At 42.4% G+C, this 25,568-nt stretch overlaps 1 protein-coding gene across 1 annotated transcript in view; it reads right to left on the reverse strand.

Moving 5' to 3' along the window:
* The window catches only part of VPS13B (vacuolar protein sorting 13 homolog B), a 2,934,705-nt gene that overhangs the window by 1,432,112 nt on the left and 1,477,025 nt on the right, over nt 1–25,568 (reverse strand). Inside the window, exon 25 of the mRNA XM_085605186.1 lies at nt 9,318–9,521. Within this exon, the coding sequence (XP_085461312.1) occupies nt 9,318–9,521 (204 nt within the window). The remainder of the gene's footprint in view (nt 1–9,317; nt 9,522–25,568) is intronic.

Raw genomic sequence — 25,568 nt, forward strand, 5'->3', positions numbered from 1 at the left:
TTAATTCACCAACAAATGTAGAAAAATCTAACTTTTAATTTTAATGGGAAGGTTGAAGCTTTTTCTAAATTTAGTTTTTAATTCTAAAAGACTAAGCAAAATGCATAGACTCTGGCATATCACTGTGTGCTGTTTGCTACTAACACATGCTCACTTTTTGTCAACACTTTAATCGGGTCCACGCTATATTGTGTTTGCTGTACTTGGGCTGCTTCCACGCATCCAGCTAAGGACCAACTTAATTTTTATCCTCCAATGTCAAATTCCTTCACATTTACAGAAAGTTTTTACATTTTCTATTTTACATTTGCTTCTTTATTTACATATATTTTATTAATCTGCTAACATTATTTAATTTTCTAAACAGTTGCAGACCCCACTGAATAGGAGCCCACAGACCACGGTTATTGACCCTTGCCTTATTACAGCCTCCCTTCTACATATATTGAACCCTTCTAATACTAACAAATGGATCTTTGCTTCTCCCTCCCACACGCATGTTTGAGTTACACCATTGTACTTCTATAATACGCTCTGGAATACACTCTCACACCACCTGTTACTCCCATTAAGTGTTGAACTCTGCGTGTCACTCCACAACACACATAGCCCCTCATGTGACACTGCCGAATCACGGACAATAACAGCCCTTAAGAGTTCTTGGGGATCCCCCAGTAATCTAGCAAAAGCCTTCTGCCCCTTGTATCTTGCAAAGCACTCTCAGAAAGCTGAAAATCGATGTGCAGCGCTTTGTAAATACCGAAAAATATAACCAAATACTGCTTAATGCACCAGCCTGTAAACATGCCTGGATTCGCATGTTGCTCAATGCACTGGCATCACTCGAAATGCTGTAAACCGCATGATAAGCTCTTCTTTCCTTCATCCAGGACATGCACGGCATCATACCGTTAACCTAGTCCATTGACCATGATCATGAGGCAGCAGATATTGGTTGTACAACTGGAAGTCAGTTAAAAAGTTGTGTTACATTAGTAGAGGAACTACGTAATAAAAGTTACTGGGAAAATACAACATTGGAAAAACATGTTGAAAGCCATGCCAGAATTAAAACCACAACTAAGTAAGTCAAAATGATGACAGCATGTCTTATATACCACCCCCTGTTGGCAGGTTTGTGACTCTCAAGACACAGATGCCCATTCTTGGCTAGCAGACAGAAGCCACTGCATGGGACTGGGGGAATATTCCTGGGAATTTAAACGAGGAACAAAGCAAGCTGAAGAGAAAGAACAAGCGTTACACATGCCAAACACGTGATCACAAAATGCTACCACCAAGCGATGCGACCGCACACTAATACTTCGTGCCCTCCTTCAAAGAGGCATTAAACTACTACGGAGATCAATGCTTCTAAACCAGCGAAGCCAAACCAAAAACTGGGTCCAGCTGCTATTCTGAGCGCGTCTACAGACGCCAAAGAAAAAACATAAGTCAATAGCAACAAGTGACTTGGAAAAGGAAAAGCAATATCTAATATAATAAAACAGAACAACAAGTTATTGTTATTACCAAGATAAATGAAACACGTCTGATATTGCACATGGCGCTCAGAGGACAGGGCCAGGCTGCTTCTTCCAAAGGAGCCGCAGGTCAGGGAAAAGCCAAATTCAGTAGATGTTTGAAAAGACTCTGTCCTCACTCGTGTCGGTCTCACTGCAATTCAGAGCAGGCAGTGTTGGAACCAATGACGATGTAAATACGTCAGGTCAGCAGGTAATCATGGAATTAATGAAGATGTGCTCTGCTGGAGGGCAGCAGGCACACATAGATTCAAGGAGGATGTGGGGCTGCTCTACACAGCAGACATATAGAACCAATCAGGATGTGATCTGCTTTAGGACAGTGGTAAATTAGAAAAATAACGAGGATGCGCAATGCATTAGGACAGCAGACAGAGATGTAATCAATCAGTATGCAGACTCCTTTGGGACAACAGGCAATAAAGAAATTATTGTGGATGCTGACTGATTTAGGACAGCAATCAACAATGTAATCAATGAAGCAACAGCAGTGGCAGCCAGCATGGACCTGGGGTGGTGAGCTGCGGGTGGAGGGGGTTGGGGGGGGGGGGGGGGGGAAGAGGCTAAGTAGGTATAAGTCTAAAAAAAAAGTAAAATTCACTCACCTCCTCACCACTGTGTGTGTCCCACTTTATCTCTCCTCTGCTGAACAGGAAGCAGCGAATCACATTGCTGCAATGCAGCGCTGTGATTGGCTCCCATAAACCAATCACAACGCTGCAGTGCGGCGCTGGGATGGTCGGACTGCCGTGGTTCGGCACTCAGATGGGGACTTGGGGCCTGGGCATGTTCTCCATGCAGGCTGTAATGCAGCCTGGGTGGAGAACATGCTAAAGTGCGCATGACTGTTTGGTCGGCCCGAGAGGGTCGGTCAAGGCGTCATACGCACTTTAGTGTGCCCACCACTCCTCCCTTGCTCTGTCAACAGAGCAGCCCCGCCCTCATGCTGCCGCAGCAGGGGAGAATAAAATGATAATAACATATAGTTATTATCATATTATTTAGCCTTTATTTTACTGCTGCACAACAGCAGTATGGCAACGCTCCTCTGCCTTAGCGGAGGAACGCCACTGAGCTACAGCTGCTTTGAAACCGCAGGCAGTAATTTAGTAAAGAAGGATGGAAAATGCTTCAGGACAGCAGGAAGTAATGGAATCATTAAAGATGTCAACTGCTTTAGGACAGCAGGTGGTAATGCTCGAATTACTACCGGTAATATTCATTACTCCCAAGAACTACTCATCCTGTTCTACAGCAGTCCACAGGCTCAATGAATCCATTACCTTTACATCCGTCTGTCACGCTCCAGTCCTTACACTTGGAGCCCAACCTTGACTACAGTACAATCCAGGTTTTAAAGACTGAATACCACCAACATGGCTGTACTTCCTCTTCCCAGGCCATAAAGGTGGGATCAATCCAATCTTACTTCCTGTTTATGCAAAGCTTATTTATAAATATTACAGTTAAGAGAAAACCTTTTTTTTTAATGTTCCCTACTCCTCCAGCTGTTGGAAATAAGACTGCTGTGAGGAAGCATAGGACTCGGAATAATTAAAATTACAGTTAAGCAATTCAAGCACTATCTCATCATCAGTTTTCATGCCCAAGTCCTTCTGCTATGAGCAGATACCAAAGCGAACTGTAAAATAAATGCAAGTCAAACAACTCAAAACTTTTGAACGCAAACTAAAAGGAATTTATTGACATCCAGAAAAACAAATCAAATATTTCTCTTTTGTTATTGCTGACGGACGACAAAACTGATGAACAAAATAAGTAAAATACTTCTCCAATCACGGTGTATAGTGGCAACTAGAAGTATTGAGGGGAGAGGACCATGTAGCAACTGCACAAATACATCTGATTCAGGCTCCACTGACCACTGCCTAAGAAGAAGACATGCTTCTAGTGGAATTACCTCTTATGCATGGAAGTGGAACTCCTGCTTTCTGGCAGGCCACAGAAATGGTCATTCTTACCCACCTACTTGTGGCTGAAATGGTTTATGTCACTTGTCGGCTAAACCAAAATTGACAAATGGAAAGTCAACGTGATGAATTCAATGAAAGGAGTCTATTGATAGTAAAGCACCACTATCGTCCAATCTTCATTCTGTATGGAAGGCCACAAAAAAGAAAACTTTCAGGATTAGGAATTTAGTAACAACACTTTCAAGTGGCTCAAAAGGATCTTCTTGAAGGCTATTTAACGCTAGCGTATGATCCCACGATGGTACCAGAGCATAAACAATTGAATGTAAAAAAATACATAAATAACTCTTGAGAGGACGAGAGTCGAGGGAATAAAGACCATTAAAGGGGGACCTCTAATTGCTCTGATAGCTGCCCACTGAGTGCACAATGTGGAAGCAGTCAACCTCAAAAGAAAATCGTCTCTCAAAAAATTACATTTTTTTCTTCTTCCACAAGAAGCTGCTTTTAACCCTCTGGAGCAACATCATTTCCTAATGTGTTTCTAATGGCTGTCGTATATCTTAACTGTGCTTTGTCTTCTACGATTTTGAAGGAGGAAGCAACTTAAAGCAACCCAATCATTCTAATCCCATCTCCTCAAGCTCCAGACCCCAAGGGATAAGTGTTGAAGAGATCGATGCTTGTGGAAGATCCGGAGGTGATGGGGACACTGGAAATATCTCCAAGTGGGTTGACTTGCTATGCTAGCTGTTGCAAGATTTAGCTAAGTCTGTCCACATGCATATTCTACTTTCCCGGAAGATAGACATCTGAGGGTAAAAGGAGATTCTGCTCTGCCCAAGTCCTCATCTTCTTGGCTAGATGACAGGGCCAGACTGGCCGTAGCGGGCACTGGGCATTTTCACAGTGGGAGCGGTGGGGGCTGTTTTTGTTGCTGGGGGAAGGTTTTGCAGCAGTGCTGCAATATCGGCTCCCTGTAACAAAAGCAGCAACAGTGTTTCCCGCCAGCACCGTCCCCGCAACCCCAAACCCCCCCCCCCCCGGCAGGTCCGACTTAATTGCCAGGGCTGGTTTGCACTCTCAGTCCGTCCCTGCTAGGTGTGCTAGGATGGAACCCTAAACTGGTCATATGTTTCAAATAACAACAAGAGGCCTGATTGGTTGTACAGATCTGAACACTCTAGTTCTGAATCAGTAGAGCAAAAAAACAATAGAGCTGTGTGAAGATGTGCATTACTCCTGTTCTGACTAGCACGCTTGGATTAATTTTGCTTGCAGAGTGGTCCCCAATCCAGGTTGCTATCATCTGTTATTAATAAATTAGGATGAGAGGTGGCCAGAGGCATTCTCTAAGATAAATTGCCTAGAAATTGCCTAGAAACAGCCACTAGTGGAGTTTGGGACAAATACTCATCATCTTAGGATACCGGATCTCAATTTAACGGAAGATGATTCACCAGACGGTAAATAGCAGATAAGCCCAATGGACAAGAAGGAGAGAGGATGCCATGTCTCCTTGGACCCTCAACTGTTGACTCACAAGAGCTTTTTGGCACTGGAGAAGCACAGTTAGATAGCCAATGGCTTTCTCTTGCCTCCGTACAGGTACAAAAACAGTCCCCAGGTTAGTCTTGAATTGGGCATCTATGCACTGCACGTTCTGTTCAGGGACCAACTGTGGCTTCTTCACGTTCAATGGAAAACCATGTTGCTCCATAATTCAACACATATGCTGCACTGCTTTCATGCCCTGAGAAAAAGAAGAAGCAATCATCTTGGGAAGTCCATCAACTCCCTGGAATGAAAACATCTACCAGACGAACTTAGATCTTAGTGAACACCCTCGGCAGATGCTAGACTGCAAGAAACAGCAAGAAACAGCCTAGAATGGACAAGATCTTTTGAATTCTAGTAAATTGGCACATGGAAATAGGCAACGAATAGATCTAAAGCTACTAGGGAAAGAATCTTTTGTAAAGCCACCCTGTTGGATCTTTGGTACGGGATGATTGTATTTACTTTCTTTAGATCTAAAACAGGTCATAAGTCTCCTGAAAGATTATATACAAGGAATTTTACTGAATAACGAACATCCCTGACTAACCTCCTACAGTAGAAGTGGCACGGTTGCTCCTTTGATAATGGGTTCCTCAGCTCAAGAAGTCCTCTGAGCAGACCCTCTTCTCCATAGAGGACAATGAGGATCTGGAACGGATATAACAAATTTGTCTGGAATATCCTGGAACTTCATGAGATGACCAACTCTGATTATCTGAAGAACCCAGGCATCTGTTTTCACATCTTTCCATACAAGGATATATTTCATAAGTCTCTCTCCCACTTTTCTGGAGTAGTCAGGATTTCTGACCTGTGGGTGCTATTGAAGTGATGAAAGACTGTTGCTGGGAATTTTCAGAGTTATGGAATTCCCCAGCCATGACCCCTGTCTCAATGGATGGTTGGTTCCTTTTTGAGCAGCTGGTGGAGGGAGGAAGAACCTGCAATAACTGAATATTTTTCCTCTGAATGGTGGTTGAATGGGGTCTAGTAATTTGCGAACCTCCACTGACTGTTTTTTTACTGACTCCTCCAATTATGGACTAAACAATCTGGAGCCACTGAAGAACAGATGGCTTAAAAGAACTTTTTGAGAAGTGTCCACTTTCCAATCTCTCATCCACAGGCTTTGTCGTCTTGCTGCGATAGATGGTCCTCAAGCCCAAGCTGCCAAACACAGTCCATCAAACAAATATAAGTCAAGGACCTGACTTATTGTTCCATCATAAAAAGACAAGGTATAAAATATTTTCCTTGTTATAGTTCTTCTGCTAGGAACTGAAAGTCTCTAGTAATAATTGTCCTGTATATGTTGCATAGTTAACAGACTTTAAAGTCAAATTTGATGCTGTAGAGGAGAGGCTCTCTTCACAGCACTCTCAATCTTTCAACACAAGGGGTCCGAAAGCATGGTATCTTCTAAAATAATAGTCCCTTGAGATAAAATGCCAGCCATCAGTGAGACAATTTTGACCACCACATCAAACACCTCTTGAAATCCAGCCAAACAAATATGAGAAAATGAGATTTCTCTGTATCTGTCCATTCTCTTGCCAGCAATTTTCGTATTGCTTTGTACACAGAAAGCAACTCTGGCTCCTTCCTGTACTGGAGAATAAAATTACCCTTCTCCGCTTCTTGAGTTGCAGTCTCAGGGTATCCTATCCAGCTGAATAAGTGCTGATAATTCAGCACCCTGCATGCATTACTTCTGAGGCACCCACATCCTGAACATAACAAGGTTAATACAATAATTTTTTTGGGTAGCAGCAGGACCATATATGGCTTTAAACATGTTTTTATTAATCATCTGTTGCAGTAATTCAACAGAGGGTAACTCTGGCTGTGTCTGGTTGGAGTTGTGTTGTGAGTCCTCTGCTGAAGCAGACTGTACATGCTTTGTTTATGATGTTTGATTTTTTGGCTCCATTACAACTGTGCATAGTTTGTAGAAAGGGAAATGCTTCCTTCATCTCCTTGTTCCCAGAATAAGAAATCTTGCAGAGACTTGCAAGAACACCATCATTTTCGCAACAAGTACGTAGCCGTGCACTTAAGGGAAAGAAGAAGAAGGTGGCCGTAATCTTAGTATCAGTCACATAGTACCAATACCACTGGCAAAGTCCTGGTTAAACAAATGCAGTAGGGATTTAAAATGACAAAGTGTATAACTTTTTTTGCTCAGTAGAAAGTTGGGTTTAGGCCCCACAGAAACCTAACACACACCGCAAGCACTCAAGATGATTACAATATTATATAATCAGAGATGAATGCAAGTAGATTGTAAATCTGTAATCCTGACTTGACTAGATCACTGACTATGTTGTAATGGAGGTGGAAAAGAAATAAATTCTGTTCACAAAAAAGAAAGTTGGGCTTAGGCCCAAACAGAAGAGAGATTTACCTAAAGCCTGGCAATTTACCCATTTATAACATGTGACCACCATACGCTAAATGGGGCAACATAGCAGTTTGTTCTATTGGTGTTAGAGGAGGGCTGCAACAGCAAGCCTACCTAACACAATACCAGGCAACTATTAATGAACCCAGATTCAAACTGTCATTGCTATCCTCTTTGGTTCAGATACCTACAAAAAAGATTAATAAAAATGTACTCACCTTATAGGTAAAGAATGATCATAAATCATACAGTGAAAAAACAAGAATTTGACAGGGTTGATCGCAACTTTACAGCCTGGGCAAATGAAGTGCGGTCGTGTTGGTGTTTATTCTTTAAACTTGGATTTTATGTAGGAGTGAAGACTGCACCATGGATGAGGCAGGACTTCTAAGGATTGGAATAAGAAAGATGGATGTGGAGGTAATGAAATGCTTTAGGGCAGCAGTAGTGATGGATCAATGAGGATGTGGCTTGCTTTAGAACCACAATCAGTAATGGAATCAATGAGGATACAATCTGCTTTAGGGCAGCATCGAATCAATGAAGACGTGGACTGCTTTGAACAGCAGGAAGTAATGGAATCATGAATGAGACAACACAGCAGGCAGTCATAGATTTAATGAGGTTGCTGACTGCTTTAGGACAGCAGGCAGTAATGGAATCAATGTAGTCACGTTTACGAGGCAGTCATACAATCAATGAGGAGAATGATCGTATTATCTCATTACTAAAATCACTCAAATATTTTCTTGTCAGAGCCAGCCCCAAGTAAAACAAGAAATGTGTCTTACAGACAATTGTGAATGATTAGCTCTACGTACACCTCTACAAGATCACCCTGTACATCCCTTACATGTTTATGTCCACTGTCACCCAAATGCAGCATTAACCACACCCATGAAACAGGCTGGTGAGCTTTACAGACAGATATCAGTACAAGCTTTAAGCTGTGGAATGGACTCGCCTCCGCATAAAGATCCTCCCAGAGCTTAACTCTTTGAGAACCACCTTAACAAATGTTCCAACTGCACAAAGACAGTAAACTCTCGCCTCCCCCAAGGGCTGATCGCCCTAAGGTAACCAAGCAGGCTTATCCCTGTCATAAAAACCGGAGACAGGTACCCCTTAAGATGAATCGATTTCAAGTGCATGTGCTGAAAACCATATACATGAAAAACAAACACGACAATGTGCACAACAAGCATTTGCAATGCAAAAGGTCTCAAATTTACCAGAGTTTAGGCTATTGTCATTTACAATGGCAATAGCTCAAACTCTTGTAAATGCAAGACTTATTACACTTCAAAGAAGCGGCCGCCGTTGTCCGGGGCTGCTTGAAAGTGAAAGCACGCATGGCAAGGATAGCACATCCTGCCTGCAGTAGGAGAAACTCATTAAAGAAAATAGTGCTTACAGACTAAATAAGACATACCGTGTTGCAACAGGAGAAAAAGGGCCAGTCAACATGGGAGGTTACAAATGCAGACAAGGCAGTACCAAGGAGGGACTAACCAGCCTAATAAAGACTCGGAAGCCAGCGTTTACAAAGGACAAAGACACAAGTCAATTACAAATATGGGCGGAGAGTGGGCAGGGCTTCTATTCTGTACGTCACTACTGCATGCCTCGCAGCAGCGCATGCGCTGCACAAGCTCGACCTAAAAAGCAAGAACAAGCCCGTTCATATTTCAGGTTTTTCAGGTCAGCCTCACATGTTTATACACTAACCATGTCAATCTAGGTCATCTTTCTATTTCAAAATGTTTTTTTGAGGAAGCTTCAAGTTGGAGATCTGATTCTGCTTACAAAGACGTACGTGTAACGTTATACAACCAATCTGCATGTTCTCACAATATACATAAAGTGTTAAAAACCTACCTCAGTAGTAGTTCCAATGTCAGCAGATGGGCTGCAGGTGCTGGTTTCTGGTGGAACAGTCCCAACGCTACTCCTAACTGGAGAGGCAGGGGCTGGCCCTGGCACGGATTCTGAGCAGGTGGAGCTCGAATGGAGAACTCCTTTTCTTTGAATTGCATTCCAGACTCTGTTCATGGTGTCTATAAGTTCATATAGCAGTTGGACCTACAAAGGAAAAAGACAGCAATTGTTAGGACTAGTACATTCTAAAGAAGTGGTAAACTTAACAGGAGGGACAACTATGTACTGCTACACATTATAAACTTTTTTCCGTATTTTATATTTGGCTGGAGGGTGGCTGTGGCAGAATCCTATTTTCCCACATGGGTTTGGGGAAATATAAAGTGTGCTTTATATAACTGACGTTGTTTTATATTCTCTCAAAGGAGGCATCTTTATTCGAACATATAGAAGGGATCATATTGTTTATTGTACTTGGAAGTGAATTTAGGTTACCACACTGTAAGAAAATATATTACTTTAGCATGGTTAGTACAATTCAATTCAAATATCTTTATAAGGATTTTTTGTTTAGATCCATAAAAGTATATTATTAAAACGTTATAGCATAAGATGTTAAAAATAATTCCATACATTACAAATTACAAATTTCTTACAATAAAACAGTAGCTAAAATCCATCCCTAAAAAAACCTATAGTCTCAGAAAGATAAAGACTCATCATCCAAATCCTAGCTTTTATTAACCTTCATAAACCAACTTATCCAGATATGCAAGTGATTTCCTTCTTTTTACAGCCCGAAGAATATAACCTGTGACCGCTCGGCAGGCTGTTTGGTTTTCAAGGTTACAAACATAGCTCATTGCGTCCTTATAAAAAATTTGTTTTCGCAGTTACATAAAGTGATGGTAGGAATGTCTGTCTAATATTTTGATAAAACCTGCAAAAGAGCATAAAATGTGCTGTAGACTGGGATGTTTTCCTATCACAAGGGCCCCTAGGGATAGTTTTCTTAAATGTTTCATATTCTGGAAATGTCATAAGTTGATGTAATGTGCCCAACCACAGTCTAGTCAAATAAAATCTTTCTTGCACATTTGTTACTTTAACTAAGTATACTGGGAGACCTGAAAGAGTTGGGCCAAGCACATATCCTAACACATTTGTTTTTTCCCTTCTCTGCTATCTCCAACATGGCCCTGTTTAAGAAACAATAAATCATTTAAAAATCTTTTTTGCCATATTGCAATATACTCGCAGGGATTGCGGCTGAAAGATTTTCGTCGACGTCTTTAAGTAACTTGTCCATGTAAGCTAGCCATAGGATTTTACTGTAATGTTTCAGAGCTAAGCAGTCCTCAATTATTTCCCTGGTGAACTTTGTTCCCTTCTTGCACCAAATATTATACCAGGAACTTTTTGCTCTCACATGTAGTGTGTCAACAAATGTAAGATATACACAGATGTGGACCTTGGTACAGCTAACAGACGACAAAGAAATGCATTTTCACAAGTTTGTAATATGGAGACGTTGGCATTACCCCACACAGTTGCCCCATATGCTGCAACAGGGATACACTTGCTACTATATCATTTGAGCATGTCATGTATAGGTCTATTACCTATCTTACCGGAAAATCTAAAAATGGCCTCCACAACTCTAGTTAGTTTAAATTTAGGCCGTTTTTTTAATGTGATTTTTTTTTTTTTTGAGTTTTTATATAGCGCGAACAAGACCTGAGGCATCGGGTATCAGATCGCTTTACATGAGCACCAGTTTCGTTACAGATGGACACATTCATTTTTGTTAGGCACGGGGAGATTAAGTGATTTGTCCAGAATCACAGGATGTTGAGCGTCATTGCCGAGACTCAAACCTGGTTCCCCAGCTTCGAGGTCGACCGCTCTAGCCATAAGGCTACATCCCCTCCCCTAGTTTTATATGCGGACCCAACTTGCAGTTAAAAGAACAAGTATTTGCAATGCAATAGGTCTCGCATTAGCAAGAGTTTAAGCTATTGGCATTGTAAATTACAATGCCTTTTATTTATATATTTTGAAAATTAACACCAAAATAAAAGGCATTGTCATGTATAATGCCAAAAGCTCAAACTCTTGTAAATGCGAGACCTATGCAAATAAGCGGCCGTCATAGTCCCGGGCTGCTTAGAAAGTGAAAGAGTGCATAATGCGCTGAATGTTTCAGGAAAGTATGCCGTGGCTGCAGTAGGAGAAACTACTTAAAGAAAATGGTGCCAACAGACTAAAAAAGACTCACTGTGTAACAACCAAAGTAAAAGGGCCAGTCCTCATGGGAAGGTATGAATAAAGACAAGGCGGTACTAAGAAGGGACTAACAAGCCTATTTAACGAATCAGAAGCCAGAATTTACGAAGGACAATGACACAAACCAATGATAAATATGGGCGGAGAGTGGGCCAGTTTCTATTCCATACTCCAATACAGCCTGGCTCACAGAGCAGCGCAGGCGCTGCCCAGGCTCGACTCAAAAAAGTACACCTAAATAAGAGACTCTTTGAACTTCAGCTAGTTTAAAGTCCCTCACAAAGTGGTTCCTTTTCTTGGCCCTCCTCCGTCCACAGACCATTATAAATGTTTTAGTCAGATTTAATTTTAGATCCCCCTGCTCCATGTATGCAACAAAGGCATCGATCGATCAGCTGTTGTAGACCATTTGCAGTTCTAGATATCAGAACTGCATCATCTGCATACAGAAGCAGAGGGGTTGGGCGGGGGGCAATTTTCGGGGCATCGGTGTTCAGCTCTGGTAAGGTTTTGTCTATCCCTTTAATATACAATGTGAAGAGGAAAGGTGCAAGGGCACAAGTCTAATACCCAAAGAGACCTCAAAACTTGGGTTACACTCACCGTCCCTCCGAAAACTTACTCGTGCAGTCAGGGTTGAATATAGTTACGACATTATGTCAGTGGGAGCACCCATTTCGGTCATAGTTTCCCATAGTTTAGCAAGGTTTACACAATAGAAGGCACAGCTTTAATCAGCAAAACAAAGGTGGATGTGTTCCTCCTTGGCTAGCATGTATTTGCCAAGCATGGTTAGTACATGTATTGGAAGTAGGAAATCAGCATTAGGCTCTCTTCTTACCTATTTAACAGATTTTTTACAGGAGCTTGGAAAGCCACTAAACTGTCGACACACATCCTTGCCTGCAGCATCCTACAAGGGTGAGTCTTGGGACCTCTTTGTTTCTCCTCAATACCATGACCCTTGGTGATACTATCTCCTCATTTAGATTCTCGTATAATTTATACGCAGATAACAAAAAAAAAATCCGATTACCTACTCTCCCAAATACTCAACTACCTTACAGCTATTTGTCACTAAAATGCGATCCCGTCAGTCATACTGAACTCCTCAAACACTGAGGTCCTGGAATTACTTGCTTCTCACACACACACATATGGCTCTACCTACTCCAATTCATTTCTCACTTTACTTAATAACCTTTACCGCCTTTGCCAGAATCTAAATGTAAGATCTGACCATTCACTTCATTTCACACTGTCAAAGCACTGACCAACTCATGAGTATTTAACAACCTGGACTATTCCAGCAGTCTACCAGTGGGTCTTCATCAGTCTTCTTTGCTTCCACTGGACAAGGTTCTGAACTTTGCCACTAAAACTTTATACAACCTTCCTAGACACACACCCACCTCGGCCTATCATCAAGTGTGACAGCTGTCTCATAAAAACAGGGCACTCTACAAACAGCACTGGAATTCAAGGCAACACACGAAACATCTCCTGTTCTTTAACATGGAGGGAAAGTAAGCACCAAACTGCGTGACACACCAGGTATGGGAACACATGGAGAGAAATATTGCCTTTCAGCGGGATATGGTATAATCTAAAGCTCTGTTTTTAATATCAAATCAGGGCCTTCGGTGGTCATATCACTGAAAATACAAGATTTGAAAAAAATATTATTGTCGACGGGTGCTCATGGAACACAAATTCTATGGACTGGAATCTAGAGAACGCTAAAGTGATTCTGGTATTTTACTGACCTCTGCTGGTCGTTTTCGATCAAGAAAGTTTTATAGAGGCAGTTGCCAGAAAATTTTTTAAAAATAAAGTCTCTCAGCAGAAAGTAATTCTGGTACTTTACTGACCTCTGCTGGTTGTTTTCTATCAAGACAGTTAAATAGAGACAGTTGAACAGAAAAAAAGTCTCTAAGCATGAGCAGACAAGTCCTAGGGCTGATCTCCAGAGCCCACAAAGTACATACACATATTAGTATATAATAAGTATATACTAAAGTATATACAAGAGGTCTCGAATGCTCGACCTAAAAAAATACATTTGACTCAAAGGATAGATAATACCAAGAAACAGTAAGTAATAACAGCGCATATCTTCCATGAACTTGGAAACTAATGGAAGGGTTACATAGGATTCTTGTTTCTGAATCTCACGCATGAAAGGTGCTTTAAAATGATCAAATGATATAAGGTTTTGTGGCCGAAGGGCAATGGAGCAGCATATCCATAAGAGTTATCAGAGTACAAAGCAGTAATCCGCTTGGCTGGTCACTTGAGCAGATTGTTGCGAGTCCATAGTTAGTCACTCATGTAGTTCATTTCTGGTGATGCATACCTTCAGCATTCTTCTACGTATATTCATGTTGTGAGTGCTGCTGCTGCTTCCAAACAAAATGATTCTGGCGAAAATAACCAAAGGGAAAAAAAGGCTTCAAACTTAAACATATGGCACACTTGAAATAAGGCGTTTTCTAGATGCTTACAGCTGAGGGGTGAAATGTTCACTAGATGGAAAAGAGCATGAACTGTCCAGCTAAAAGGTCTCCTGGGGCGATGCCATTCCAATATTCAGAGAACATACTGTTTAACTTGCACAGTGTTTGACTCCACGCGAAGATATTTATACAATGCTCAGTAAATAAGCATTAATCACAGAAGTTGTATGACAACGTATTGCCATCCACTGTATAAAACAAGAGCAGGGAGTAATGCAAACACAGCCTATACGCAGGTCCACAGCTGGATGCCATACTAACTGAGCAAAGGGGAAAATGTTATATATATAAGAGGCCTTGGCCTCAGGCGCATCCAGTCTCTGAAGCTGGCTTCTTATGTGGGCAGAACAGATGCATAAAGCACTGTTGTCAATCCAAATTTGATGAAAAACAGTGGGTGGTTTTGAGTTTTCTGTAAGATGAAAAGTCTCAAAGCATACTATGCTTTTAATTGTCCAAGTGCAGAATTTTATAATATAAAATCCTTATTACAATGCATTTTCTATTTCATCCAAGATTGGCAATGGCCACCAAATGTGTGGTGAAGCACCCACATTTTTGCTTGCATACACAAATAAAATTACATAATCGCCACTGCGTTCCAAGATAGACTGGGTGCTTGCTTTCGTTGATGAACTTTAGGGAGAAAAGCAAGAGCTGGCAATCCCTGGCATAGTTCTACAGCAGACCAAGCTTGCATTGGCACAAAAAGACAACACCATATACTTTCATGTTAAGCATGCGTTGATATTCCAGTTGAGGTCCCAATCCCAGTGTTAACCACAATGGAGAGCAAACCTGTGGCCTGCTTGGCAGGGTCTCTAACGTAGCAAAGAAGGAAAGGGTGGGCATACTGAACTATACATCCCTGCAGCTAACCTTGAAGACGGAAAATTGATATTAATAAATGATCTGGCCATGGAGGCCAGAAGCCTTATAGTGAACAAGGCACTTTACCCATCTGTCCTGAAGAACCATGAACCAAGGGACTCACTGGAATCTTGGATGCTGCATGTTCTCATTGACAAAACCCCAAATCAGAAAGAACAAGAGGCCTGATTTAGAGTTTGCTGGACACAATGTTCTTCCACAAAAGTATAGAGCACACTGTCCACCACAGTGACGGAGCCTTTGCTCTTTTTGGTGTCAGGCAGACTGCCACATTTCTGAATGTCCAATTGAGTTGGGACAGTCTGTATAGATGCATCTGACTACCTGCCATTTTTAGAGCGGATGGTGTGATGCCTTTTTATTTCCGGACCATGACAGCATACCCTCGGAAGGCGCAGAGATTTCCACAGGGCCTATGGAGTTCTCTAAATTTGGCATACAGGCAGGACGAGTACCAAATTCTAAATACGACTCAAAGTTATAAAGATACTACAACAAAATTGGGAAATGGCTACAAAAAAAACCCCACAGGAAATGCGATGAAGCTGGGAAATTGACTAAGGCATCAGACTGTGATACATTTAGAAGAGCACACGTACACTGTAAGGATTCTCAAATTCTCAAAAGACATAGATTTATCAAAGGGCAAATCCTTAAGCCTAAGGACTGTAAATAATTGAGCTCTAAATGCTTCACGGACGGAGCGATGGGAGCAGAGCATGAAGCAAAAGCAATTTCGTTTTTGAACCCATGTATTTTAGAGTACTGACAGAGCGATAAACTAGCTTGAGAGAAGTGGAGCATGTGTACTTATTTACCTTACATGAAGACTTTATGGTAGGAATAAAAAGTTACTATGCAATAAAACAATGTATCATATACAGTTACTTTACGATAATCATCCTAAAGGAATCGACCGGCATTATTGGGCAAATAACTTACCTTCGTTAACAGCTTATCTGGTAGAGAAAGGATCTAGCCGCAGATTCCTTATCTTAGATTTCTCTCCAGGCGCAAGACTGGATCAAGAAATTTTGCCAGCAGTACCTCTGCACGTCAGTAGAGGGCATTGAGCGACGTATTGACATCGTCTACCGAATGTGATGTCAACAAAGTCCATATAAGCCCAAACCGACTTTGCTGATGTCAGTTTCTTTAGTTTTCTTTTTTGCGCCAACAACCCAGAACCACTTATAGAAACAGTCTCTAGAAACCGTGTGCCAAAAAAGAGAAAGATCTTGCATCAACAAGTACAGATTGAAAGAACTGTAGCAGTATGCAAAAAGAGGATCTTGGAGACAACAAGGACTTCAGTTTGCAGAGTGGGGAGGGTCGATAAGGAATCCGCGGCTAGATCCTCTCTCTACCAGATAAGGACCGAAGGTAAGTAACTTGTCCATCTGATAGAGACATCTAGCCGCACATTCCTTATCTTGGAATCAGACACCCAAGAAATAACATCCTTGAAGGAGGGCTGCGAACTGACCTCACCAAAGATCCCAAAATAGGAGAAGCCAGTCCAAAAGATAGAAAGGGACCAGACTATGTGAAATGATAGGTGAAGCAAGATGCTCACTGAGAGGACCAATCCCTAAGAAGTACTATGGGATGCCCATAGGGAGTAGAAAGCTATAAGACCGTAAGAACACAGTATAGAACCAGTAAAAAGGCTGCCCCAAAGGGAATGCAACCTAAGATCGGGGAATGTAAAGGGACCTTGGACAGTAGTCCATAGAGTCCAGGCTCAAAACCAAAAGGAAGGAGCATTAAACAACGTGCTCAGCTGCAGCAACACATACAATGAATAACAAGCATTTGCAAAGCAATAGGTCTCGCATTTGCGAGATTTTGAGCTATTAGCATTGTAAGTGAAAATGCATTTTATTTATGTGTTTTGAAAACCTGCAAGCAACGACTAGAAGTACAAAGTGCACATAACTAAAGGCATTGTCATTTACAATGCCAATAGGTCAAAGTTTAGAAAATGTGAGACCTACTGTATTGTAAATGCTTGTTTTACATTGGTTCTTATAAGGCTTGATTACCCATTTCAAAGAACACTGCACCGGCATGGCGTTTTCAGGTATCAGATGATGGGGCGGGGACAGACGCCTACACTGCATACAAATGTAAACAGACTCCAGGCATACCTCACTCCTACTATACACAGTGAACAGAACCCAATAAATGGTACAGATAACTCTAAGACTCCAACAATGAATCAGGACAACAGCACACCAAATAGATCGGGTTTTAGTTAGGCATTATAAACACGTTTCATCATCGTTACAGATACAATGGTTAGACCCGACAGAAAAATAGAATGCAAAGTACATTTCAAGGTGTAATCAAGCATGACAGTTCATTACTGGAAATTAAACAATAGAAAGGACCATTTCCAAAACCTGCTCATACATCCACTCTTTGCATTTTTAAACTCTGCTTCTAAAAGTGGAGAGCTTGTCATTTGTATCACATTTAAAGTCAAAGCTAGGAAGCTGTGAATAAAATGTATTTAAAGCTCCTTTTCTGAGGCTACTCTACTACAATGGCATGTAAGGTTTCACACAACTGTAGTGCTAGCAAGCGAATCACATAATTACACAAAAACCAGCACCATACTAAGATTGGGCTGGATAAGACCTGCAAGAACTTTAGCACTTCATAAACATTAACTAGCCACACTTTAAATAGCTAAGCTTGTGGAACGTTTGCAATCCAACTTGAAATGACAAAGCGGGTCAGGGTACAAAGAGACATTTTTGCATTGTAACTTTATTTACCCTTTTAAATGAAAAAAACCACCAGTGTTGCGTTTTCAAATGTGAGAAAAATGGAAGATGGTATAGACGCCCACGTAACGAGTTCTGTAGGTGGGTGAACACTCTCAACCTGTACTTACGCTTCACAAACACAAACTCTGACACTCGTATTTCATTTGGGTCCACAAAAAAACAAGTGACCATAACAGTTTGTTACTGTATAGGAGCCATCATCCAAAGGCTCTTAGGGACAACCTTCCGTTTGGGCAGTTCCTGCGCCTTAGACGTAACTGCAGTACCACCCATGATTATGACGAGGTGGCATCACAACTCACACACAACCCGGTACATAGCATTAACACTGCCAGGAAGAGGGCCAGGAACAATAACAGGGAGGCCTTACTCGAGAAAATACCCAAAACTGAGGAGGACATACTGACCTGGGTGATGACATTCACCCCACATTCAAACAGGATTAAACAAATCATTAGAATGGAATGGACCAGAAAAGAACGCAGCCAAGACAGGGGCACAAGGAACACCGCCAGTACCCTGTGACAGCGAACATATCCTGTGTGTATACACATGTCGAAGCAACACAGAACACGGAAGACACAGTTCCGGAACAGAACAGAATATTATGCCCCCCAAGGGCCACGTGCCGACAGGCAGAAAGAGCACAGCGAAGCCCAAAGAATACGCCGTGGAGAGCCAGGCATAGCAGAAACCCAAATAACACTGCGGGGAAGTGTGCCTCCACAGAGGCAGGAGAGAGCTACGGACCAAACGTAGATCAACCCAGAAGCCCCAGGAGAGCGCCACGCCAAACCTGTGGGTCTCACCAGAGGGGACATCCTACCACAACAGGAAGAGCGGGACGAATCAGGAGACTCGCAGTATAGACAGAAACAAATCATTCTGAAAAAGACTCTGCGGGAGTCTTTCGAAACTTCCAGCAGCTATACAATAGCCAACAAGTACCCCACTTAGGGTATGGTACATCCCTATAAATGCAAGGGACACCTCTTGAGACGAGCTCTGAGGCAGAGGGCTCAAAAAGAAAACCAGGAACAGCTGGCCAGCTGTAGCAAAAAAAAGGACAAGACGGTGACAAGCCGCACAGTTCGTCTGGGCAATAACGCCTTGAACCCAGAGATGGAGCACCATAAAAAGCGTGACAATACTGCAACTAAAGGCCAAAAGTCCACAAGGGCTATAATCCGTGGCACTCATGTAAATCAGACATAAGAGGTTGAACTGCCGAGTCAGCATGTCTGTCGGACAAGGTGACCCCCATCAAAGGGCAAATCCCTAAGACGCTCCTGGACATTGGCAGGGAAACAGCCATCGTGCAGCCAGGCACAGCGACGCAGAGCAACTGACCGGGCCATAGCTCGACCCACCGAATCAGTGGTGTCCATGGCCGACCGAATGGAAAACTGTGCCATTTCTCAGCCATCACGAATCAACCGATCCAGGTCAGTCCGAGGACCCTCCGTAAGGGAGGGAAAGAGGCGCTCGACCGAATCTCCAAGGGCAGAAGTAGCCCATGCAAACATGCAAGATGTGTTCAGGGTTCTAAGGCCTGCACTGGTGGACGCAAATACATGGTGGCCACGCGACTCCAACCATCGAGACTCCCAAGTAGGAGGGAGTAAGGAACGAGGGGCAGAAGGCAGCGAGACTGAAGCCGCTTGAATAACCATGCCCTTGAGCCCTAGGATGGAGGGACAAACAGACATGGTCACCCGGAACAGGGCAATGTCGATGTGCAATAGCACGATCCACCGGGTCCCCCGAAGAGGGCCTCGCCCAAGTCCCCAGAAGAGTTTGTATAACGACTCGCCAAAAGGCAACAAGTGCTCCACTTCCAGGGTGCCCTGGTGGAGCAAATCCAGCAAGGGATCAGAGGGCAGAGAGACTGAGGGTGGCTGCACATGTAAATTGTTCGTAGCCCTGCGAAACGCCCTCGCAAATGCCGCACTAGCCACTGTGGCCATTCGAGGTGGCAACAACAGGTCATCCGTAGGGGACGGCACATGAGGCTAATCCTGCCACCAAAACGTTGAGGCTCTACAGCCCGAGGACATCCAAGGCCCTGCCAGTGCATGGGGTCCTGCCCAGAGGGACAGCGAAACAACCCTGGGGGTGGCAAACTCACAGGGGCCTCCTCAGTTTTGGCCTCCACATCGTCCAGCAACCCATGAACAGCCGGGGATGGCACCGGCGTCGAGAGGGAGTCGTCGATGATCCCCAAAGGTGCCTCATCCGACCGGACTGGCATCGACACGACCTCCACCGAGGTGGAAACCTGTGTAGAGGAACAGAGTCGACTCGGAGTCGAGAAGTGCGCTGCAGCCTCAGCCGGCGCAGGGAGCCTCACAGGGCTGTGCGGAGATGACATGGAAGGCTTGTACGGGCGAGTAGGATGCCCCTCGGACCATGTCCCGATGTCGCAGCGACTCCGGAAACGGCGCCGAGGGCGAACCCGCCAGCAAAATCCCGATCTGAGCTCCTACCCCCTCTGTGGGACCCGAAGGCATACTGTCCCAAACCGACCCCCCAGCACGAGAAGGAAACCGGGGGCGTGAGGACTCTGAACGGGACATCCGGGCGGACAGAAACTTCATGTGACGTTCCTGCAGGTACTTCGGTTTCAGCCGTCGGCAGGCAATTGTTATTTGCACCTTTATTCATGGGCGATCTTATTTTAAGAATGACCCCTCTCACTGTGGTTTTTAAGGCCTCCCAGCGTATGAGGTCAGAAGTATCACCTATTTTATTATCTTCAAGAAAATTTCTAATGGCCTCTTCAATTTATTTTCCGATGAGATAGTTTCATCATTAAATCTCTAGAGAGGTTATTTTGTGCACGGTGCCGGGTCAGTAATAGATAAGGTGATGGTCTGCTATCACCCGAGGCTCAATAGTAGTTTGGTCGATCCGATTAATGGCATTCTCTGATATAAGAAGGTAGTCAATGCATGAATATGAATTATGGGAGTGAGAATAAAAAGGGTAGTCCCTTTCTGTGGGGTTTTGTGTTCTCTGTGTATCGATCAAGTTAAACTCTTTACATAGGCTTCTGAGTGCTTTGTGTTATTTATTCGGTCTGAAAGGGCAGTGTGAGCTTCTATCTAGTGCGGGATCTAGAGATAGATTAAAGTCACCTACAAGTATGATTGTGGCTGAAACAGGAATTAACTTGAGTTGTTTAGAAAGTTCTGCCCAAAAGCCAGGGTCATCCTTGGTGGGTGCATATATGTTTGCAATGTAGAATTCCATACCATGTTTGGCTAATTGTAAAATAATCAATCTTTCCTGGGTATCAGAGGTGCATGTGATTGAGTCAGTGTTGGCTTTCTGTGAGATGAGTGTTAGGACTCCATTTTTTTACCGATGGCTGCAGATCCTGTTACTTCAGCGAATTGATTAAATCGAAGTGAGTTAAGATGTGTGGAGTCAATCTTTGTTTCTTGCATAAGAATAATGTCACCTTTCTGTTTGTAGATGTAGTCAAGAATTGTCCTTCTTTTGATTGGGTGGTTGATACCTTTTACATTCGGAGATATTATCTTAATATTCTGTTGTGTCGAGCTCATTGTTATTAGTACACGAACGGTCTATACAGAAGAGAACATAAAAAGGTATTGTTTAATAGGTAATCATGTGTCTAGTAGTTCTTATAGTGAGCAAACATTGTTTTTGGAAGTTTATCTGTGCTAGTGTGTATTTCTTGGGGTGTAACGAACGGTTCCTTAAGGGCCAATCAACGTAATCATATACACATATAGCTGTTATGAGGTACGCCTTCCTAAAGAAGTTTTGAGTTGTTTGAAATAACCTTAGGAAGCAAGTTTTGGTCATTTTTCTCCTAGCAATGCTGACAGAGTGGATGTTGAAACTACAATATGTTAAGAAAACAATAATAATGAAGAACAACATAAATAAATAAAACAATGGGGAAAAAACAAAAGCACCCATTCTAGGAACCCCCCCAAGTGGTAAACAGGTATGGCGATAAGAGGAAGAAGAAGCATTCCTCCAGGAAAACAAAGATACTAATCTAATTATCTTCAATCAGCAGGTGAAGTTAAGGCATTTCGTTAACATTTTGAAACCTTACGGCTTATATAGGTAGAAAGAGACCATAATACTAGTTCTATTACAATTGTTAACATGCAGGAAGTGAAGTGGACACATAACAACACGCATGTGTCCTATCCCCGAAACAGAGGAGCCTTTGCGGTTTGTAATACATTAAAAGCAATTATGAACAACTATGAACGTAGACCGTGGGATTCTACAAAACTGCTGATTCTTGATGTAATGACCAGTGTGAACCTGGCTGTGTAGTGTAAGACTCCTTTTACTGTGGTAGACCTTGCCCTTGTCATGTTGGTCATTTTGTTCAGAACCTTAGAGCTAAGGACTTTCGAACTAAGGCGCAAAGAGGACAAATAGCAAAGAGGAGACCAGTGAGTAGACGACAGAGCTCCAGATTGTATGAGGAATAGGATCAGTGGGTGGTGCTGGCTTCTCTCTTAAGTATTGCTCTTATCTGCCTGATGAGGAAATACATAGTAGTGCATGTGAGTATATGAGACTTTATGCTTAATAGCGCATGTGTGTCAATGAGATCTGTAGGATTTTTGTGACAAATAGGTAACACACCTACATGCAGCATTGGTATATACCGATGATACCGTGAGACTGCGGTCAGCAAGGAAGACAAAGAGAAAAAGGGATACCAGTAAATAGCAGAGAGCACCCCCATTTTGTATGGGAAGTAGAGACAATGGATGGTGCTGGTATCTTTCCTAAGTATCTGATCGAAAAGTATCTGATCAAACAGCCTGGGGAATAAATTCTTAATAGAGCATGTGAGTTTATGAAACCTCCTGCTTAATAGAACGTGTAAGCATATGAGATCTACAAGATCCTTGTAACAAACTATCATCCTGGGGAACATATTATTAATAGTGCGTGTGAACATATGAGAACTCGTGCTTACTAAAACATGTGAGCATATGAGATAAATAAGATTGTTGTAACACACAGATAACTTACAAACATGTAGCCTTGGTATATACCAGTAAAACCTTGAGACAATGCACAGCTCAGAGCTGACAGATTCTTAAACGATTAGAGAAATAAAGTTTGGACATCTTCCAAGGTGTATTGTGTTTTTGATATGTCCATTACTGCCTTCTATTTTTCGTTGATGAAGTTCTTTAAAGCAATATGGTCCATGAAGATGTAGGGAGTCCCTTGGACTAAGACGCAATACTTAGCTGGTGCAGCAAAAGAGAATTGATCATTCATGACCTTAAGTCTCGGGTGCAGGACTAGGAAGACTTTCCTTATTTCAACTGTAGCCTTACGGTAGTCCTGAGATATGAAGATATTGTTGCCATTCCATAATATGTGGTTGTGCATTCTCATGAAGGCTAAAATGAGTTCTACATGTTGGTATCTAAGTGGTTAGCAAACGATTGGTCTTGGAGATTTCTGATTTGGGAGCTTCTTTGTTGGCACCTTATGAGCCCTGTCGAATTCTAAAGGCTTGTTAAAAACAAGATTTGTGGGTTGTGTGAACCATTATTCTAGAAAGGCGATGCTTGAGCCAGCGGAGTCCTCTTCGCTTACCGGAACTTCAAAAATACAGAGGTTATAACACCTGTTCTTGTCTTTCAATTCTGGAAGGAGCTTATTTAGTGAATTTGTGGTAACACTGAGTGTTTGGAAGGATTTGCTCAATTTAGTGTACGAGTCCTCCAACTGGCTGATCCTACTTTCTGCTTCTGCAATTCTAGAATTGGTCACTCTGATGTCTTGGTGGATCACGGAAATCTCATTTTGCATATTATCAGTATTCTCCTTTGTTGATTTCGCTAGTTCATGTACATCTGCAAGTTTTTTTGAAGATGGTTTCCATGGTGGAATTGATGTCTTGTTTATTTTTAGTTGGAGAGTCTGAGTTTCGCGGGTCGGCTTACACTCTCTTTAGGCTTGTTTTATTTTCTTTCTCTGCCATTTTTGCACGGAGGTAGTATTTGTTGTAAGACTTGGTAGAAGACAGCTCTGTAGGACCTTACTCTCCTTTTAAGGATGAAGACTGATTTGATGATTCTATGGCTCAATTTTTATTATTATAATTAACAGGGGTGGTAAATGAAAGATCATCAGCTTGAGATAATAGTAGCATCATAGCACGTTTTTAGTTGTGAATGGAGAATGTACTGAAGGTCCTTCTGAACAGCCTTTTATATATGGAGAATTATTAGCTAAGAGAATAGTAGTATCGTGACCTGTTCTCTATTTATTCTCTTTAATGGCATGCTATACAGCTGCGAGCCTCCTTTTTTTATCTTTGCTATTTGAGAGTTAAAGATGATGTATTCTTCGTATTGGAGTAAGCAGCAGAGCTGATCACGTTGGGTTATTGGCTTTGACCACTATTACTTCTAAAAAAGTTCTCTCCACAATAGGGCTCAATAGTTTATTTTATTCCTGTTGTTTCTGTTACCTCTGTTCCTTCTCTCACATTAATTGTGACAAAGCCGCCATTTTGTGTCATCTTATACATGTACACCCATGTCCTCAGTATTTTGCTGGCATTAACTTTGCCATGCAAGTAGTTGTTTAATTACTCTCTGCATTGCATCGCACTCGATCACAGTTCTTTGAGTGAATCGCACGCGCGTCTAACAAAGGTATGAATCTGGCAGTTATACGTTTTACAATATAAGGAGAGAGCCTACAGCGCTTTGATATCGTTACGCATGATAAGTAGGGACTTGCTTACAGTCATCTGAACTTGCATGGGTTGCTTCAGATGTCAGGTTGATAGAGCCAGGTTAATGGAGCCAGATGTGAAAAGGTGTGCCTGCAACAATACTGTTTGCTGTTGAGCTTTGTACCTAGTAATCGATATTTCATACATCTCTTTAACTGTAGCAGATGTCAATTGAAGTGCATAGGTGACACTGTGTTTTTTCTAGATATTTCCGCTAGCTTTCTGGCATTCGTGAGCGGCTGCCATTTTATGATACGCATTCTGGCATTCGTGAATGGCTATCATGTTCGTTATACTAGTAATTGGACTTTCTGCTGAACACAGAGTCTAACATTTAATTCTGGACACAGGCATAGTCCAATTTGAGGTGCAAAGAGGTCAGGTGATCTCCGTGATAGTAAAGCGTTTGGACCTCCGTGAGCGGCTGCACTTTTAGAGACTGCAAACGTCCGCCATGTTAGGGATAGGCAGGCAGTCAGGCAGATACAAGCCGGCTGTATTTAATAAATTCACTTTATTGGCAACTGACTGGCAACTTTACTCGTAGAACGTTGTCGCTGTCAGTAGTCAGCAAACTGCAGTGTCAGACCTGGACCATCGGGACCTCCGAGGTTCAGCGTGGTTTACACTTGTTGGGGCGGTGAGGCAGGAGAGGACCGGCCGCTTCCACAGACTCTGTATCTGTCACCGAGTGGGTGTTGTCGAATTTTGGTGCGATAAGTTGGTGCCTTACATCCTGCGGAAGACTTCAGCATTGTTGCAGCCTTATGGGTGGACTCGAAGCATGAATTTTCTGGTGGGAACTTGTCTTCCTGAGAGGAGGTGCAGGCTCAAGCCACCATCTTGCTCGTGCTCCAAACCCCAACCCACTGAATGCCCTTGTTAAAGAAAGACTTTGAACCAATCACACTTGAAATAATTTTGCTCCAGAAAAGTGACTAGGTCTGAAGAATTTAAAAAATAATGTTTTTATTGACATTTTAGAAATACAAAAAGG

This window comes from Triturus cristatus, chromosome 5_1, assembly GCF_964204655.1.
Source record: "Triturus cristatus chromosome 5_1, aTriCri1.1, whole genome shotgun sequence".
NCBI classification, from domain to species: Eukaryota; Metazoa; Chordata; class Amphibia; order Caudata; family Salamandridae; genus Triturus; species Triturus cristatus.